Raw genomic sequence first — 20,235 nt, 5'->3', positions numbered from 1 at the left:
GACTCTTCTGCTGCTCCTAGCACTGACTAGGTCACTTGCTGATACTCAGCGGGGGACTGGTCTGGTCCAGAGGGTCCAGGAAGCCTTTAATCATGCCCGTGCCTTGGCAAGCATAGCTGGAAGGCTAGACTCAGTAGGCCTCCTTGGGGCTCTCTCCCTGTCCATATATCTCTGGGCCTCTCCAGTATGGTGGCCTCAGAGTCATCAGACTTCTTACATGGCAACTCAGGGCTCCCAGAGTCCAAGCAGAAGCTGCCAGTTCTCTAAAAAGCTGCACATGGAACTGGCATAGTGTCACTTTGGCCTTATTCTATTGCCCAAAGCAGTCCCAGCCTGACTCAGATTCAAGGAGAGGAGCCATAGCCCCCCACCTCTTGATGGGAGGAGTGTCGAAAAAAGCACAGCTATTTATAATCTGCCTCATGATAGTGTCTGTATCCTAGAGCTGATATACAGATTAAATGAGTTAATTCATATAAAGGGCTCAGGGAATGGCTGCTCTCAGCATCCCACTTCCTTAGAATCTCTCACTGTACCCAGCAAAGTTCTCAATAAATATTCCATGTCATAACTCAGTAGAGGAAGAGGCACAGGGAGAACATTCTAGGTCAGGCTGCACAGAGGGAGCTTCCTGTACCAACCCCTGAGCCACATTCTGCAGACCAGGGGTCCACCTGGAATCCTAAGACAGTGTTGTGAAAACGGAGTTCTGAGGGAGCCCCAGGAGACAGCGGAACCAACACAAATTCAACATACAGTCCGGGGATGCCAAGACCCACAAGCCCCTCTCCACGGGTCTCCCCAAACCCCTATGTCACAGATGAGGACACCGAGCTCAAAAAGGCTCTGGAGCTTGCCCAGGTTCAACCAGCGAGTAAGCGACAAAGAGCCTTTACATCCAGGGCTGCCTATGTGTCGGCTCTTTCAAAACTACAGCCACTGCCACTGCCACAAAGAAAACTGTGGACTCCACCATGTCTTCTCAGTGACTGACAGGACTTTGGTCCTTGCAACCCTGAAGCCAGTACGAAGGAGCCCCTCAGGCTTCCACTAGAGAGGACCTCACGATCTCAAATGTTATCCCAGGATCGGTTTATAGTCTCACATGACTCCCGATTCCTCGGGGAATCTATGCCACACCTGCTGTACCACTCCCTGGTTCCAACTTATTTCCTGTTTCTGCAAAGATACAGCCCCACCCCTTCTTAAAGAGACAGCTTTTTGTGTAAGAATTACAACAAACTACATAAATACACACATCACATCTACACACACATCATGCTTTAGTCTGCAAAATGCTCACACATACATCCCCTCCCAATGGTTCCATGAGGTGGGCACTGCTGTCCCCATTTTATAGATGAGGAAACTGAGCAGTGGTGTGCCGGTAATGTTTAACCACCGGCTCTCCAGGGACAGAAAGCCCCAATTTTACGGCACTTGCCAATTTCCATGATGTAAATAGTCCCACCATGTTGATTTCAAGCGCAGAGCTGGGAAGCAGTCTCACGGGCTGGAATGATCAGGCTCTGGTGCGCCACCAACACCGCGGCTCAGAGACAAACCCACCTGCGATGGTCATCAAGAGGGTGAACTGTTAAGAGGCCCGGAACTCAGGTGACCCCACTGATTCTTCTCCATGGCTGTCCTTATTGAAGCCGTCCAGCCTCTGTCTGCCCCTTTCTCTCCAGCTTTCTCTTCTGTGCAATAAACATAAAGCTCTTGGGTATAATCTCAGCTGAGACCTCAGACTCTGAGGGCGATTCCAAAGTCCTTACATATACTTGGTGATGTTCTGCTCGATCTCCCAAGGGGCACCCCCCATCACTCCCTGACTTGGAGCACCACGAGCATGAGGACCACGAGAGGCGAGACAAGAAACAACCTGGCCCAGAGGAAGCCGCTCTGAACGTGGAGTCGACGACCCGGGTTCAATCCCTGTTCCATCCTTGGGCACAATTCCCTCAGCTGCAAAATAGGGGTCTAGCACCTGCTTCCTAGGGCCGTGGTGAAGACAAGAGGAACAGCTTCCATGAATGCCCACCTTGTGCCTGATACACAGCGAGTCTGGTACAGGGCCCGGTACACAGGGAGTTTCCCCAATAACTGGGGGCTCTAAGATTTCAAGGGTAGGGCCTAGAAATGAGGAACTGGATCTCACCTGGGGGTTGCCCAGGGCAACCTTGGACTGGGAACAATGACTACATTAAAGGAACATCCCCAAGACGGGAAGTTCCCTGAAAGTTTCCGCTGTGAAAACCAAGGCTGAGACGGCAATAAGCACACAGCATGTATGCAACAGGCTCAGGACTGCCAATAAAAGCAGCGAAAACTATTCGCTGCTGCTTAACAGATCCAGGGAGACGGACACACAGAAAACACTGAAGTCACCAGTCCATTTCTACAGAACTTGCCAGAAGGTCTCACCTCTGACTGCTTCCTTAAATAGTTTGGGCAGGAAGGAGAAGTTGGTGGGACAGGCATTATACTGTGGCTTCCCAAGTGGCCAGCTGGGCTGCATGAGACACTGAACAACATGTATTTTCCTCCACTATGGCAAGGCTTTCTATCCAAGTGCTTGGGATGTCTGGGGCCAGGCAGACCAAGAACAGCGCCTTCTCTCTGTGTGGGGCTTCATCCTTCTAAGGCATTTTATATCCATCTCTTGCCTGGTGAGGTCAGGGGTCCCTTTTCACAGGAGGCCCAGAGACTTTGAGTGACTTGCTAAAGGTCACACAGCAAGTTACTGAGGGAGCCGGATTAGAACCCTATTTATTGACACCTGCCATGGCTTTGCACACGTTCACACCGACGATGCTGTCACTGTTCCTGGTGGTGAAGCTGTCTGGGAGCTTCCAGAGCCAAGCAAATCTGGGAAGTGCTTCAGAAGTGCTCAGAGGTGACAGTTAGCTTTCCCTTTTGGGAAAAACCCCAAAGCTGAGTCCCCCAGGAACATCTCCCTAGGAGTCCTGAATATGGGGCGCCCCTCCCAGAGCAAGACTCTGCACAGGAATGCCGTGAGAACTACAAAGCGCTCGCGAAAGCACTTGGCCTTGTTTCTTCCACTCTTGCCTCAACCCACTCAGCTACCCAAGTGACCCTTTTAAGAGCAGCATTTGGTCTTATCTGAGCTTAGGGCTCAACAGATGCTAGCTATGTATACATGTGAATGAATGGATGCAGTAGTATTCAGCTCACTCTTGCATCTCTGCCAGGTTTTAGATATGTTTGAATATGTTTTCTTGAGACTGGGTTCAAGATGGCAGAGCAGAAAGACGTGGGCTCACTCCTTGCGAGAGCACCAGAATCACAACTAACTGCTGAACAGCCACTGACAGGAAGACACTGGAGATCACCAAAAAAGATACACCACACCCAAAGACAAAGGAGAAGCTGCAGTGAGATGGGGTGTGTGTGTGCAATCACAATAAAATTAAATCCCATAACCGCTGGGTGGGTGATTCACAGACCGGAGAACAATCATACCACAGATGTCTACCCACTGGAGTGAAGGTTCTGAGCCCCATGTCAGGCTTCCCAACTTGGGGGTCCGGCAACGGGAGGAGGAATTCCTAGAGAATCAGACTTTGAAGGGCAGCAGGATTTGACTGCAGGACTTTGACAAGACTGGGGGAAACAGACACTCCACTCTTGGAGGGCACACACAAAGTCTTGTGTGCACCAGGACCCAGGGGAAGGAGCAGTGACCCCAAAGGAGACTGAACCAGACCTACCTGCTAGTGTTGGAGGGTCTCCTGCAGAGGCAGGGGGTGTCTGTGGCTCACCGTGGGGACAAGGACACTGGCAGCAGCAGTCCTGGGAAGTACTCCTTGGCGTGAGCCCTCCCAGAGTACACCATTAGCCCCAACAAAGCGCCTATAGGTTCCAGTGCTGGGTTGCCTCAGGCCAAACAACCAACAAGGCCCACCCATCAGTGGACAAGACGACTGAAGTTTTACTGAGCTCTGCCCACCAGAGCAACACCCAGCTCTACCCACCACCCAGTCCCTCCCATCAGGAAGCTTGCACCAGCCTTTTAGATAGCCTCATCCACCAGAGGGCAGATAGCAGAAGCAAGAACTACAATCCTGCAGCCTGTGGAACAAAAACCACATTCACAGAAAGATAGACAAGATGAAAAGGCAGAGGGCTATGTACCAGATGAAGGAACAAGATAAAACCCCAGAAAAACAACTGAATGAAGTGGAGATAGGCAACCTTCCAGAAGAAGAATTCAGACTAATGATAGTGAAGATGATCCAGGACCTCGGAAAAACAATGGAGGCAAGATGGAGAAGATGCAAGAAATGTTTAACAAAGACCTAGAAGAATTAAAGAACAAACAAACAGAGATGAACAATACAATAACTGAAATGAGAAATATACTAGAAGGAATCAATAGCAGAATAACTGAGGCAGAAGAACGGATAAGTGACCTGGAAGACAGAATGGTGGAAATCACTGCTGCGGAACAAAATAAAGAAAAAAGAATGAAAAGAAATGAAGACAGACTAAGAGACCTCTGGGACAACATTTAACGCACCAACATTCGCATTATAGGGGTCCCAGAAGGAGAAGAGAGAGAGAAAGGACCCGAGAAAATATTTGAAGAGATTATAGTCGAAAACTTCCCTGCCACCCAAGCCGGGAAGTGCAGAGGGTCCCAGGCAGGAGAAACCCAAGGAGGAACATTCCAAGACACATAGTAATCAAATTGACAGATATGTTTTCTTGTCTATTCCTCATAACAATTTCCTTGGAGGCATCTTTTTTTTTTTTTTTTTTTTTTTGTGGTACGCAGGCCTCTCACTGCTATGGCCTCTCCTGTTGCGGAGCACAAGCTCCGGATGTGCAGGCTCAGCGGCCATGGCTCAAGGGCCCAGCCGCTCCGCGGCACGTGGGATCTTCCCAGACCGGGGCACAAACCCACGTCCCCTGCATTGGCAGGCGGACTCTCAACCACTGCGCCACCAGGGAAGCCCCTTGGAGGCATTTTTAACCCTATTTGTGGTTGATGAAAGTGAGGCCCAGGAGTCAAACACCTTGCTTGAGTTCCCAGAGCTAGTTAAGCAGAAGAACTAAATGCAAATCCAGGTTTTCTGACCCCAAGACCTATGCCAAGGGTGAAGGTGGGCAGTCAGAGAAGGGAAAGAGGCAATTAACTTTTTATGAGCACCTACTGTATGCAGTTCCAGTTAGTCATCGCTACAGTTATGAAGCCATTTCACGGATGAGAAAACCAAGGCTTAGTGAGGTAGAGGATTGAGCAATGTTGCCAAGACCTCACAGCTGATGAAAGCAAAAGGGTGGGTTTCAATTTGGGTCCATTGGGTTCAAAGCCCACTCTCTCAGTCTTTCCAGACCAGGCCGTCTCTCTGCACAAGTGTGAGGTGTGATTAACCAGCTGAGCGGTGGCCCTGCCCTCTGCCAGGCTATGGGGACCACGGATATTGTATCGGACACAAGCTCTACCCTCTCAGCCAGCTAGGGAAGTAAGACATGAAAATATGAAATGGACAACAAAGAATAATGAGAAGAACTGACAGGCCCGGAGGAGTGGGCTTCGAGCCCCTGAGAACAGCACAGAGGTGGGGTGACACGGCGAGTGCAGAGGAGGAGAAGAGAAAGGGGACAGGTGGTGCCAGATGGGGATGCAGGCATTGCTCCTCTTCTGGGAAGGGGGGCCTCCACGTGGAGATAACCTAGGAGAGACTGCCCCAAACAGGCGAGATCAGGCAAGAGACGCATCATGAGGGCTTCCCTGGTGGCGCAGTGGTTGAGAGTCCGCCTGCCGATGCAGGGGACACAGGTTCGTGCCCCGGTCCGGGAAGATCCCACATGCCGCGGAGCGGCTGGGCCCGTGAGCCATGGCCGCTGAGCCTGCGCGTCCGGAGCCTGTGCTCCGCAACGGGAGAGGCCACAGCAGTGAGAGGCCCGCGTACCGCAAAAAAAAAAAAAAAAAAAAAGAGATGCATCATGAAACTTCACCGTCAACCTAAGTAGTCTCCTCGGAAAGTCAGCCAGCCTGGGTGGGTGGTGGGCGTGGGAGGATGCTGGAGGCCAGATGCGCCTTAACTAGAACAGGTGCCCCCTGCTCTGCTATTTCAGGGCAGCCAGGACAAACTAACTCCCACTCTTTGCTGGCTGAGGCCTGGTGCTCCACCCCTGTAACATCAGTACAATAACTTTATTTCAACTGCGATGCGCACCCTCATGGCCGGGAGCAGTACTTTACGGGGGTGTTAGTCTTTCACACATCAGTATAAATCTGTTTTTGGCTAGAGAACTTCCAGAAGGCAGCTATTCATGGAGGGTGGCAGAAGGAGGCAGAAACAGCTGGAAAGGAAGGTGGGAGCTCCAGACACAAATATGAATAATCCACACGCAGAGCATTCCTGTGACAGGAAGCCCAGGGGGTGCCTGACCCCTCTGTAGTCACCCTTAGAAGAGGGGTAGCTGTGCAGAGGCCCCCAGCTCTCTGCAACAGTTGAGTTGGACTGTTTTCCCTTAGACACGTTTTCTGAAGCTGCAAAGGCCCTGAAGGTGGCAGTCACTGTACACACAGGCTGAGGCCACTCACTAGGGCCTGGTGCTGGGATGAGACATCCCCTCCCCCCTCAACCCATTTCCCTCTTCTCTTGCTCCAAGGCCATGTGTCCTAGATCCTCCTCCCAGCTCTGTCAAAACCTCCCCGCCGTGTTCCATTGTCTCAGAGCAGGACAAACTCCTGGTACCCTCAAAGCGCGCACTTACGTTCTAGCACTTAGGACTGTCTGGCTTGCATTTCTGGTTAAATGCGTGTGTGTCTGTCTCACCACTGGGCCAATGTCAGGGGCCATGTCTTACAGAGCCTTCGTAAGTGTCATTCAGCACGCAGTTCATTGGATATAAAGTCTTTGAAATGTTTAATAACACAGAGAAAGCTCATAATAAAATGTTTCAGTGAAAAAGAAAGGCTAAAAAATATATGCACCACTATGATTCAAAATCTATTTTCAAAAAAACAGAAACAAATTCACCAAAGTTTTACAATCAGGTTCTTGGAGTTAAACTAGCTGGTGATGTAAGTTTTTCCTGGACCAACCCCAATTTTGGAGGCTGAAAAGGGAATTACTGAAAACAGAAAGATACAAACTGCGGTTAGTTTTTTTTTTTTTTTTAACCAAAACCTCCATGGGTAATGACCAATGTGAGATAAGCAGAATGAATTAACTTCTCAGAGGAGTCCTGCAGAAGCAAGGTGCTGAAGGAAGTGATGGTTTTGAGGTCTGAGCTGCCTGTTACTCAACAGCTAATTATAACTGCTAGTATTTATTGAGTGCTTACTACACTCAGACACTGTGATAGCTTTTCCGCATAAACGTCTTCATTTTGTCCAGGAGACAACACTAGGATGTTAGAGCTACTTCCATCCTGACAGCAATCCCAATGTCTGTTTTTTCCACACCACCAAGCAATTCTCCAACACCAGCTGGGTGTCCTACAATTTAACTCAATTCTGACCCCATGTACCTGGAGACAGTGTCAGATCCCACGGGTTAAGGGCTCAGTCCCACAAGACTCCCCCCCTCCGGCTCCGCCCCCCACTTCTGACACTAATCACAAGTCCAGGTTGTCACCTGTGCTCGTGACCAATCGGCTACAGACTGGAGGTTCCAACCACTTGGGTTCAATTAATTTGCTACAGTGAGTCACAGAACTCAGGAAACCCATTTACTCACAAGATCAGTGGTTTATATAAAAGGTTATAACTCAGGAACAGCCAGATGGAAAGGATGCATAGGACAAGGTATGCAGGAAGGGGTGCAGAGCTTCCGTGCTCTCTGAGCGCATCAGTCTCCCCAGTCTCCGTGTGTTCACCGACAGGAAGCTCTCTGAATCCAGTTCTTTTCGGTTTTTTACAGAGGCTTCATTACACAGACATGACTGATCAATTCATTGGCCATCAGTGATTGACTCAACCTCTAGCCCCTCTCCCCTTCCCAGAGGTTGGGGGTGGAACCGAAAGTTCCAAAGCTCCAATCGTAGGGTTGGTCTCCCTGGCAACCAGCCCCCATCCTTAGGCACTTTCCAAAAGTCACCACATGGACATGAACTCAGGTGTGGTTGAAAGGGCTTGTTTTGAATCTCAAGACACAGTTATGGCTCTTGTCACTTAGGAAATTTCAAAGGTCTTAGGAGCTCTGTGCCAGGGAATGAAGACCATGGATATATTTCTTATTCTAAGTCACAATAGCACGATGCTGAGTGCTTCCTCTGTGCCAGGCAACACTGTCCCACGTCCCTACCCGAGTTCACTCATCAATCCTCCAAAAGCTGTGCTGCAGATCTTCCCATTTTGCAAATGAGGAAACCGAAGCACAGAGACGTTAAGTAACTTGCCTGATATTGGAAGGTGACAGGGACAGAATAAAAACCTAGAACTGTCAGCCTTTCCAAAGCTCATGCTCTCAAAAGAGGTTTGCATTGACAAGAGCACAAGACTCACTCACGAGGCAATACTTGCTCCCTGATAAAATATCAAGAACTTGCCTTCTCCACACCAACCTGACTTTAATAATAATCATTCCTTACCTTTTTATGGACTTCATACATTTTGGTCCAAATACAGGTTCAATCTCATTCTAGGATAATGGGTCAGTTGGTGAAAGGGTCAAACCCAAGAGCACAGAAAGCAAATCTCCCGTGTGGACCTCAAAGGCAATTTGGGTGACACTCTGCCCTCCTGTACATACAGATCTCTACTGCCCAGGAGGACTCATCTAGAATTTCTCCCCTCCTTCGTTTAAAAGGTCCCCCCAGTCCAGCGGTGATAATCATCGACACCAATCAACACAACATTCACCGCATGTGCCCATGAGGTGGGCTCCGTTCCCAAGTGCAAGTGTATCTATCCGATTCAACTACTTGGCCTAAAACCTCAGCCCTAAGAGTGGGAGATTTGCTCAAGGCAAGAAGAAATCCTAACTGAGTTCGACAGGCCAGCCTTTCTAAAACCAGGGGTCAGTCCAGCATAGGGAACAGGCAGGGAGTGAAGTGGGGCTGCCCCCCGAAACTCGGCCAAGTGGCTCAGGCCAAGTACCAGGCAGTCACTTCCTGTAGGGGCCAGACCACACCATCCGCCGCTGTCTCACAGCTCCTCTTCTACAGATGGGGCCAACTGGTTTTCTGTTATTTGGCGGCCAGCAGGAAAATGCCATCCCATCAATGTGTCATTGCCACCATCTTCAAGGGTGCAGATTAATGAAAAAGTAGCTAGTGTGCCCCAGCCAGGTGGCTAATTTCAGCTATAAAGGGGCAGGGCTGAGCCTGGAGGCGGGACTAGCCTCCATCTACCCCGTGTCCTGCTCCTTCGTCTCCTATATCCCCTGAGCCAGTCTCTTCTGCTGGTTCTCTGCCCCCACCCGCCAGACACACATCTGGCCTCTGAGGGTCCCTGATGAAGCTAAGTGGTGACCCAGACGGCGCAAAGCCTTCTTGTCACCTTGGTGCAGCACAGAAGGGGATCGGGGATGCAGTAGATGGTAACAGTTGTTCAAAATAGTCGCTACCCCTCCCTGCTAGTCACATGCTGGCGGGAGGATCATACTTTCCATCCCATGGAGTCTGACCTGGCCATCTGACCTGCTTGGCCAATGAAATGTGATGGGAAGTGACACCTGCCACCTCTGAGTAAATCCTTTCGGCTGCCCTCCTGGCATTCTGCCATTTCTCTCCCTTCCCTCTGCCCCCAGCTGGGTGCTGCTCTTTCAGCCCGGATTGCAGAGTGAAATGTTTTTGTGAAGAGCTTCAGCTGACAGGTGACGTGAGTGGGGAATACACTCACATTACTGTGTGTGCAGTGCTGTGTGTGTGCAGCCCACTGCAGTGCAGGGCTGTTTGTCACCACAGCATAACCAGCCTGAGCTGACTGGTTCAGAGTTTTGCCAAGAAACGCTTCCCAAGGAACTAGAGGATGACCCAAGCACACAGAAGCCCAGAGGTGGTCCACGTGGGTCTTTCCCTTTCAGAGCAAACGGAGTGGGGTCACAGATGAGGCTGACCAGCCACCTCGGGGGATCCCCTTGTCTCCTTCCTTCGCCTCAGCTCTGTGTGGGGAACCCCAGCAAAAGGTCCCGGTTCCAGGCTCTGGGCCTTTCCCTTGCCCACTTCCTCCTCAGGCCATCCCCCCGCCGCAGCCACCATGGCCACGGGAGCACTGAGGAAGTTGGTGGCTCCTTCCTCCCATGAGGGACTAGAAGGCAGGCCCCACACGCTGGGCTGTGATTTACCCAGAGCCTTGGAACCCTGTGTGTCGGCTTATTCCACTCCTCCTTTTGCTTTAATCCTGCAGGAGGCTCAATTATAACAGCAAGAACAACAACACAATTATGACCCTCTGTGGTGCTCTGGGTACCACCCACCCTAAGCACTTCAGACACACTAACTCCTCCTTCCAGCACCCTGGGAGGCAGGCACCGTTATCACCCCCATCTTAGAAGCCTGGAGAGGTTAAGCAAGGTGCCCAAGGTCACACAGGTGGTAAAAGGCAGAGCTCGGATCCGACACAGGCTGTGTGGCTTCCATGGTCCATGCTCAAACACCACGTTCAGGAGGCAGGTACTGAACAGAAAGGTAGGACAAAGGTTGAAGCAGCGAAGCAACATGGCAAAGAAACACACGACCTGCTGATTTCTTGCTGTTGTCTGGTTTCTCTGGGGGAAGATCTCAGGGGTCTGAGGTTTGGGGAGCAGTGGAGTAAAATTAAAAAAGCGAAATGAAACACATGCAAACTTATGGCATCTGTGTAGTCACAGTGAATGGACACGAATCGTGATTTGGAACAGTTATGTTTCACAAAGGATGTTTGGTTTGCTCTTTTCAGCTAAGCTGAGCGTAAATTTTTAAAGGTTTAAAAATGAAAAATGGAAAATGGGAGGAAGACAGGAAACCAGGGAAGGAAGCTTCCTCCATCCCGAACACCTTGGTTTATTCCTTGGGCTCCTAATCAGAAATGAGACACATAGCCAGACATGACATCCTGGTTGCATGGGGTAGAGAGAGCTTGTGCAGGCTTCCTGACCAAGTTCCAAAAGCCTGGGGCAGCCAGGTTGTCGCTGGGTTGGGCAGACCTAGAAGAGATTACCCTGGAGATGGGGCAGGGACGTGGAGAAAGAAGCACAGGGACAAAGGAGGGAAGCAGAACTTCCAGACGTTCCGTCAGTCCAGCCCAACTCCCTTTTCCTCCAAGAAGCCGCCCTGGTCAGCCTTCCCTTGAAGCGACGCTCCCTCCTTCCATTTCTAGAGCACATGCTGACGTGAAACAGGCTCAGCACAATGCAACTCCCTGCTTTCAGCTACGTTCCTAATGTTAGTGTTGAAATTCAAGAGCACAACTGGCTCCTGGACTTCTAAAGGATTGTAGATACCTGGTGTCTGGGCAGCGAAGTCCCCGACAGCCTGGCTACTCTCAATAAGCAGCAGGACTGCACAAGACCATAAGCAGACAGGCTGATGGCTGTCTCTTCTCCCAGGAGATCAAAAGCACACCCAGGGTCTGTGCCGCCCCAGGTGCCCCAAACAACCTCACCCCTTCTGCAGTCATCAGAGGACGCTATATGCTTGGTCTGGGGAAACTGTAACACTCTCCTTCCTCTCTGAGATCCCTACATTGTCTTCCCCGCTGGATGCTGTAAGGCAGGAGTCATTAAGGGTTGCTGTATAAATTAACAACCCCACACACTCCTTACCCCTTACCCAGAGAGCAGACTCCAAGCAGTTCACCAAGATTCAGGCCCTCTGCGCCTCCCTGGACAGGTGTCTGGACCACATTTCCCAGTCTCCCTTGCAGTTGGGTGTGGCCATGTGAGCAAGTTCTAGCCAATGGAATGTGAGCACAAGTGACACACCTACTTTCAGGCATTGAGGTAAGACCTGCCCACAAGCCTCCTCTTTCGCCTTCCAGCCTATGGCATGGAGTCAACCACAAGAAACTGGGGGCTGCGTGCTCCAGATGGGGTCCCTGAATGAGCCTTCCACACTAACCAGGAACCTTGCACATGACTGGGAAACTAGCCCCTTCTGGGTTTAACCCATTACATTTTTTGTTGTTATTGCAACAGCTGGCTAATCTTCCCACTTATGTGTTCTCCATAGCATGACTCTCCACGTTTGTTTAGGGGCAGGGACTGTGTTTTGTTCCCTGCTGTGTCCCCAATGGTAGAACAGCTCCTGAGACACAGAGCAGACACTTAATAATCAACTGTTGAATACACAAATGAGTGAACTGTTTCACCCATTCAGTGTATGGCAAGAACGGGAAACTGCCCCTGCTTTTGCTTTCTCCTCTACCTCTGGAGCTAGAAAAGCAGCATTTAATTGAACTAATATCCTCACGCTTCCGGAGCCAGCCTGTATTCCTTCCTCTTTGACACCCTCCCGGAATCCTTCCCACCGTGGTCTGCATCCTCTGTGCCCCTCGGCCAGAGGTCCCTGTGCAGTTACATCTGTCACACTGCACAGCAAGTGTTGAGATCTGTGTCTCTCCCACCCACCTTGCCCCCCACCCTCCAACTACACTGGGAGAGCCTTGAAGCCAGAGCTCTGTCTTTTTCATCTTTGCATCTTCCCAGTGTCGGGCACAAGTGTCTCTTGAGAAACAAGCACCCTAAAATATTTTTAAAATATTTATTATATTTATATAACATTTAATTATGCAAATATATGATTAAAGTATATATTTCTATCATACACTTATAATATTTATAAAATACTTAAATATTTTACCTTCTTTAAATGTTGTCGCTCTGCCGCTAACCAAGAGTAAAAAGCTTCTGGCATCCCTGGATCGATCTGTAAGAGGATCTAAGCCGGTGCTTGGAATAGTCTACAGATTCTTTCAACAAGCTTTTTGGATCTTAATACCTGGCTTGGCCCACGAGAGGAGGGGCTTCGGAAGCCCAAACCCTTTCAATTGCGTACAAACCCACCCTTGTTTGGGGGTCCCCAAACATTTTTCCACGGAGGCTCAAGCCTGCTCCTGGCAGCCCTGGGCGCACACAGGATTTTTGTCTTTCAAAGTGCTTGCCCATTTGACCCTCACAAAGGCCCTGTGATACAGACGGGAAGTGACTATTATATCCATTTGACAGATGAGCAAACCGAGGCTCCGAGAGGTTCAGTGACTTGTCCAAGATCATGGTTTGAGTGTGTGCTGAGCTGTCACTAGGACCCAGGGGCCCAGACGTGTCCTCTCTTTTCCTTCCCTTTCTCTACCATGACCTAACAAGAGGAGACTTCATAGAGGCCTTGAGGAAGCACAGCCATCAACCTGTGACATGGGTGAGTGGAAACTCGCATTGACTTTGAGTGATAAACCGAGTTCAGAACAAACCGGGCCAAACAACTTCAGCGGATGAAACCTTCCCCCTTCTTCTAATTTTAGACCCTCTGGCCTGGGAGGAGGGTCTGTGGTTACAGGGCGTAGCATCTGCCGCTGCTGTGTGGCTCCAGGCAGAACGGGGACATGGTACTCACTCGATTTTTCTTCTTTAATGGTGTATTCCAGCACCGCGGATGAGCTCTCGTTTGGGGAAGGGAAGTGCACACAGAGCACCGGGTGCTTCAAGCTGCCGTCCCGGCGGACCAGGAACGTCTGCAGTGGAGGAAGGGGGAACTCCATGAGTCAAAGATTTGGGGGGCAGGTTATTTAGAAGGACAAGAGTGAGATGGAAGTCATCTGGAATGTTCCAGAAACAAAAAGGCAAGGTGGGGGAGTCTAGCATCTCGAGGTAGAACTAGGGGCTCTGCCCCAAGAGCCATGTGTCACGTGGTCCATGTGCCCTGGCTCCTTGAGTCTCAACTTCTCATTTGTCCATCGAGGGGGGTCAACTAAATCAGTGCAGAGTCCTGAGTCCGTCCCTTGAGATGCTGGTTAGTTGGGGGAGGGGAGCGGGTCTGGAATCAGCTTAATCTGGTACAGGCAGTGATCCAGGGTCACGCTTAGAAAAGCTCAAATGGACGGGCTGAATTTCAACTCACACCCCAGCATGTATGCCCTGGGGGAGGCTGCTGGAAACAATCATAAATATTAGTCAATTCACACTATTTTTCCCCCATGGAAACAAAAATAACTAATAACTAATATACACAGCTTTCTCTGTGACAGGAACTGTTATGAATACCTTGCATCTATTCACTTGCTTGAGTCTCTCAATAACCCTGTGACGTGAGTTTTGCTGTTATCCCCACTTCACAGATGAAGAAACTGAGGCGCTCTCTGACTTTAACAGGACCTGGCTCTTCGGGCTGGTGTGAAGATCAACTGAGGAAATACCCATATGGGCTTGGCCCCTAGGACATACCCTGGAGGCTTTGCCTGGCCAAGGCCTCACAGCTGAAAGGGGCAGAGCTGGGATTCAGCCCTGGACGCTGGTGTCCATGCTCCAGACCCCACGCTATGCAGCCCCTCTCTGTTCTATACATCCTGCCCAGGGAGGGACTTGCCCTTTCTTCTCCTGTGGGTTTACTCTAGTCGAAAACGATGCTTCTGGGACTTCCCTGGTGGTGCAGTGGTTAAGAATCCGCCTGCCAATGCAGGGGACACAGGTTCGAGCCCTGGTCCAGGAAGATCCCACATGCCGCAGAGCAACTAAGCCCGTGTGCCACAACTACTGAGCCTGCGCTCTAGGGCCCAAGAGCCACAACTACTGCGCCCTCGTGCCACGACTACTGAAACCCACGCGCCTAGAGCCTGTGTTCCGCAACGAGAAGCCACTGCAAGGAGAAGCCCGCGCACTGCCACAAAGAGTAGCCCCCGCTCACCGCAACTAGAGAAATCCCACATGCAACAACGAAGACCCAACACAGCCAAAAATAAATAAATTAAAAACAAAAACAAAACGATGCTTCTGAGCCCCAGGGACCTGTCTGTGCTCTAGTAACCCAGCACTACCGAAGTCTAAACCAGAGCCAGGGCGTTTACAGACGCCTCACTCTCACTTCTCCTGTTCTGAACGACGGTTCTGCTCAGTTAAGGGGACTGTGACTCTGAAGTTTTCCACTCTTACACCCACAGCAGCCCTGGGGCAGTGCCCTCCCCGTGGCCATCAGGGGGAGGGGACCCCTGATTCCTTTCATAGACCGTGTGGTTTTAAAATGTTCTTTTTAGTCTCCACTGGCCCCACCCAGGCTCGTCCCTTCTTCCAGGTGATGACAGACACCTTCTGGGATCTCCCCAACCTCCTGGGGCACAGCTCCCCCTGGGGAAGAGGAAGAGGGTTGGTCCTCCCCCCAGGAAGGGTCACTCCTTCCTTTCCTGAGAAAGGACTTGGTCATGGCGTCCCCCCTCCCCTCCACCCTCGTCCCCACGAGGGGTCTAAGCCGTTCCCACTCAGGCCCCAAGAGCCCGGTCTAGAGTTTGGGAAGTCTGGCCAAAGATGCTGAGAGAAGACTGGGGAGCAGGGCCACTGGGGCCTCCAGAGGATGTGACAGGCTCTGGAGAAGCACAGAGATGGTGCTTCTCCCCTTCCCCCGCCAAGGCGCACTGTCCCGCCACCCCTTGGGTGATGCCTCAAATTACCCGCCATTGTTATTGATTACTATTATTATTATGATATTGCTATATAGTATTATAATTGTTAATACAATGTCATTATAATTGTCAATAAAACATTATAATAATATTGTTATTATTGACTAGTAGCAGCTAACACATATCGCTTCCCTCCTCTATCCAAGCCTTAACCCCAGTTCATCAGATTCCATGATCTTACTTAATTCTCATATGAGAGGGTGATGCTATTATTATCCCCATCTTACAGATGAGGAAACTGAGGTACAGAGAGGCAGGTAATGTCCAGGATGACAGAGCTGGGATCTGAGCTCAGGCCCTTCGGATCTAGATCCTGAGCCCTCGGCTGCCCTGCGCCTGGCCCCCAGAGGGCAGTCTCTTGGCTTACGTGTCTGCTCTCCGTGAGAGTGCCTCTTGGGAGCAGGGACACAATGCACCCATCAGTCATTGAACCGCGGTCAGATGAGTTTGCCGGCCCCTCTCCTCGTGCAGGGCAGGGTGGAGAGAGCCTGAGAACCCAGCGGATAGAGGAAGGCGGGAGAGAGGCTTCTGGGGCAGAAATGCGAGCTGGGCGGGGGTGCTGGTGCCCCACCTGGAAGGACGGCCCTCCTAGGGGACCCAGCGGGAGGCCAGCTCTCCTCTAGACGCTTCTCTGCAGTCCCAGCACAGCCTCGCCTGCTGTGAGCTGATGCGTCCACCTGGACCTGGACTGCCCCCAGGAACGCGTCTTTCCAAGAAAAGGGGTCACTTTGGTTTCTCTTCAGAGATCCAAGGCCGAGCTGCCGCCTACCCATCAGGTCCATGGGACCCAGCATGTGTGAGGGAGTGTGTGTGTGTGTGTGTGTGTGTGAGAGAGAGAGAGAGAGAGAGAGAGAGAATGAGTGTGTGTGTGTGTGTGTGTGTGTGTGTGTGTGAGACAGTAAGCCTATGGGTGCTATAAAAAATACAGCTGGCCTTTGTCTCTGGCTCCTGGCACAGAGTTTCTAAAACCCTTGGATTTTCCTGAGTGATGGGGGTCTTTAGTAATTCATAAAGAGCCCCTTTGGGCCATACCTGAGTTTATGCTAACAGTCGGCTCAAGTGGGACCTTAAAGGAGGGGCTGCCCCCGAAAGCCAGTCGCATAATTCTAGAGGGTTGGAACCCGAAGCCCCACCCTGACCTCTGGAAAGGGGAGAGGGACTGCAGACTGAGTTCAAGCACCGGGCAATGAGTTAATCTCCTGGCTGGTGAACACACTGACACGTGGGGAGGGTGCGTGCCCGGTTTCCATCGGGAGAGGGTATTGGGGCTCCGTGTCCCCCTCCCCAGCCCAGACCTCACCCCCGTGTCTCACATTCAGCTGATCTTGAGTTGTATCCTTTATATTCAAACTGTCACCATAAGCATAGTGCTTTCAGTGAGTTTTCTGGGTCTTCCTAGCAGATTATCAAACCTAAAGAGGGGTCACGTTTGTGACCAAGTCAGACAGAAGAGTAGGGAGCCTAGGGACCCCACGAGTGTCTGGCATCTGCAGCGAGAGCAGTCTTTTGGGGACCTTCCCTTTAACTTATGGGGTCTGTGTTCGCTTCGGGTAGTCATGTCAGAATTGAACTGAATTGTAGGACATCCAACTGGTGTCAGAGAACTGTCGCCCAGAGCATAGTGAGTGTGTGCAAGTGTGTGAATGTGTGTGAGTGAACATATGTGGGAGTGAGTGTGGAATAAGGGAACTCTCGGCTGCTGCCGGGGTCCCCCCTGCTGGAACTCTGGGGAGCCGGGCACAGGGAGCGAGGCCCGAGCGGGAGCCGGTGGTGTCCCTGGGAAGGCAGACAGCAACGTTGGATCCTTGACCCTGACCGGGAAGGAGCTGAGGCTGGCGCTCCCCTCAACTGAAAACAAACTGGGGGTTTCTATCCTTGTAGGGCACATGTGTGAGGGACACAAGCCAGGTCACTGGTTCAGAAGCACATGCACGTAGCAGAGTGGCCCCTCGCCACCCTGAGCGTCAGGAATGGCACAGGAAGGAAAGCAGTGTTTTTCAAACTGTGGGTCATGACCCATTGAGGCAGATGCCACCAACCATTTCTCTTTCCAAAAGAAAATACAAGAGAATAAAACAAGACAGTAAGGATACCTATCCTAAGGATGGACTTTTTGTCAGAGAGATCGAGTGAGAGACGAGTGGACGGCCGGGGCCGCAGGACGACACAGACTGCCTACTCCACTGATGGTCAACTTCTTCCTGGACTACCTGACCCCCACTGATCTCTCTCTAGGGTGACTGCAATGACAAATCATGGTCGCCAGCCTCAACTGGGACCTCCAGCAATGCCGCCTTGCGGTCTAATTGGCTCTTTCACACCCAGCACGCAACTATTTCTGGACTTAGTCACTCCGCTGAGACATGGACCCCGTTCTCCACCCTCCCGTTCCACAGACAGAAAGAAAGGAGATGAGAGCTCTCGGACAGGAACTCCTCCAGCTGCGGGGAGAGTCACAGTCTCTCACAATCTGCCTTTCTTCTTGGGCTCCCAGAGGGCCCAGAGCAGCCAGCCGTGAGCTCTGTGGCCCTGGGTAATTCTGTGGCTTCTCCGAGCCTCAGTGTTCTGAGCTGTAAGTGGGGATAACACCCACGACCACCCAGCAGAAACAAGAAATGAAACCAAAGCCCCACGCCTCCGTGTTGGAAGGGTAAATGAGACGCTGCATAGGAAAGCACCCAGTGGGATACACGTGTCTCCACCGATGCTCACTGAGGATTAATTCTCCATCTGCTTCCGCCCTCCTTCCCCATGGCTGGTTGATACTCCTCAGTCTCCCAGTCTCGGGCTCCGTCTAGAACTGGGGATCGGTCTACCACATGTGTTTGCTGTGAAAAAACCCCAGAAGGGACTTCCTTGAGGGTGTGGCGCAGCGGAGGGTAAGGAGCCAGCAGCTGAAAAGAGCGGCTGACGTCTGCGCTCCGGGCCAAGTACCTCACGCTCGGCATCACCAGCTCTCCCCACGGCCCCAGGAAGCAGGCACTACTACCATTCCTTCCGATGGATGAAGACTCAGGGCACAGGGAGGTTAAATAAACCCAAGGCCACGCAAACAGGAAGTGCAGAAGATGCAGACCCAGGTGTCGCCAAGAACATCTCCCTTATCTCTTGCCATCAAGTCTGTGTTATCTACTCACTACAGGCCAGGGGTGCAGACGGGGGTGGAAAGTCCCCAGGCTGGGCTCAGGTTCCCAGTTCTGAGCGTCCAACACCCACCCTTTCAGCATGGCCACAGAGCCTCCTGTAGCACTTCCTTCTGCCGTGGCCAAGTCCTGGGGCTCTTATCTGAAAAGCCAAGATAAGGTTCTGGGTTGGGGGTTTGGGGGGAGGAGCAGGGACAGAGGCTAGAGGAGTCCTCTGACCTCTCCCGCCCAGATGGCAGTCGGGGAGGGGGCACTGACAGGTGCCTGCTATGGGCAGAACCCCAGTCAGTGGTCTGCCTTGGCCACTGTCCTTCGGAATAAGATGGTCTGTTCCACGTTCCCCTTTGGGGAGGTTTAGCACCTCAGCTAGTCACAGGGTCCCTTCTAGGAAGTAGCCACAGACAGCACCTCAAAAACAGTGTCGCCGTGCGGCTCACTGCGAGAACGTATGCAGACCGGTAACTCCTACAAAGCGTTCTAGATTAAGGTGCATCTCCCATGCTTAAACCCAGCAGAGTTCAGCAAAGCCAGTGCCAGGAGAAGGGCATCTGAGTGAACTGCCTGTGTCCCTATCACACCCCTCCCCCACCAGGTGTCCATTGCTTATCCTCTAAGGAGATGTTGCCCGTGATGGTTGTTGCAGGTGAGCACCCAGGGGGCTCACGGGCTGGGTGTGCCTCCCAGAGCTCCTTCTCCAGCACCCTTGAGGGGGTCCATGTGCAAATTCTCCAAGCCCCTCTTACTTCTCTTTCTACCCCCTGCAGCCCACTTTTTAGAGCTGCAGGGGGACTCAAAGCTCAGCTCTGCTCCTCACCAGCTGTGGGTCTGCAGGCAAGTTACTTTTACTCCTCTGGTCTCGATTTCCTCGTCTGAGCCTGAGAATAATCATCTCCACCTCTCAGGGCTGCTATGAGAATTGCTGGTCATATATAAATGCCTAGCATAGGGCATGCACTTGATACTTATTACAGACTGCTACCATTTACTGAGCACTAAACCAGATGCTAAGATTTTTATCTGCATAATCTTGTTTGACAAATAAATGATAACTATTAACACGATTATTATTATGTATCTTTTTTCCAAACAAAGAGATAGGAAAACGGACTCAAAGATCACTCACCTATGCGGTAGATTAAAATGGCCACAAATTCTTTGCAGCTCCTCCCATCGAGAGGTGGGGTCTATTTCCCTGCACCTGGAAGGGTGGCCTTAGGATTTGCTTTAACCAAAAGAATGTATCGGGGACTTCGCTGGTGGCGCAGTGGTTAAGACTCCGTGCTCCCGATGCAAGGGGCCTGGGTTTGAGCCCTGGTCAGGGAACTAGATCCCACATGCATGCTGCAACTAAGAGTTCACATGCTACAACTAAGGAGCCCACATACCGCAACTAAGGAGTTGGTGAGCCGCAGCTAAGGAGCCCTCGAGCAACAACTAAGGAGCCCTCGAGCCGCAACTAAGGAGCCCATCTGCCGCAACTAAAAGACCCAATGCAACCAAATAAATAAATATTTAAAAAAA

General features: G+C 51.3%; 1 protein-coding gene across 1 annotated transcript in view; it reads right to left on the bottom strand.

Annotated features, from left to right (window-relative positions):
* RIN3 (Ras and Rab interactor 3) overlaps positions 1–20,235 on the bottom strand; it is a 118,560-nt gene that overhangs the window by 52,504 nt on the left and 45,821 nt on the right. Inside the window, exon 3 of the mRNA XM_030883518.3 lies at positions 13,516–13,633. Within this exon, the coding sequence (XP_030739378.1) occupies positions 13,516–13,633 (118 nt within the window). The remainder of the gene's footprint in view (positions 1–13,515; positions 13,634–20,235) is intronic.

The sequence above is a fragment of the Globicephala melas genome, chromosome 2 (assembly GCF_963455315.2).
Source record: "Globicephala melas chromosome 2, mGloMel1.2, whole genome shotgun sequence".
NCBI lineage: Eukaryota > Metazoa > Chordata > Mammalia > Artiodactyla > Delphinidae > Globicephala > Globicephala melas.
Note: the sequence above shows the minus strand (reverse complement) of the source record. Positions and strands in the feature narration are given on the sequence as shown.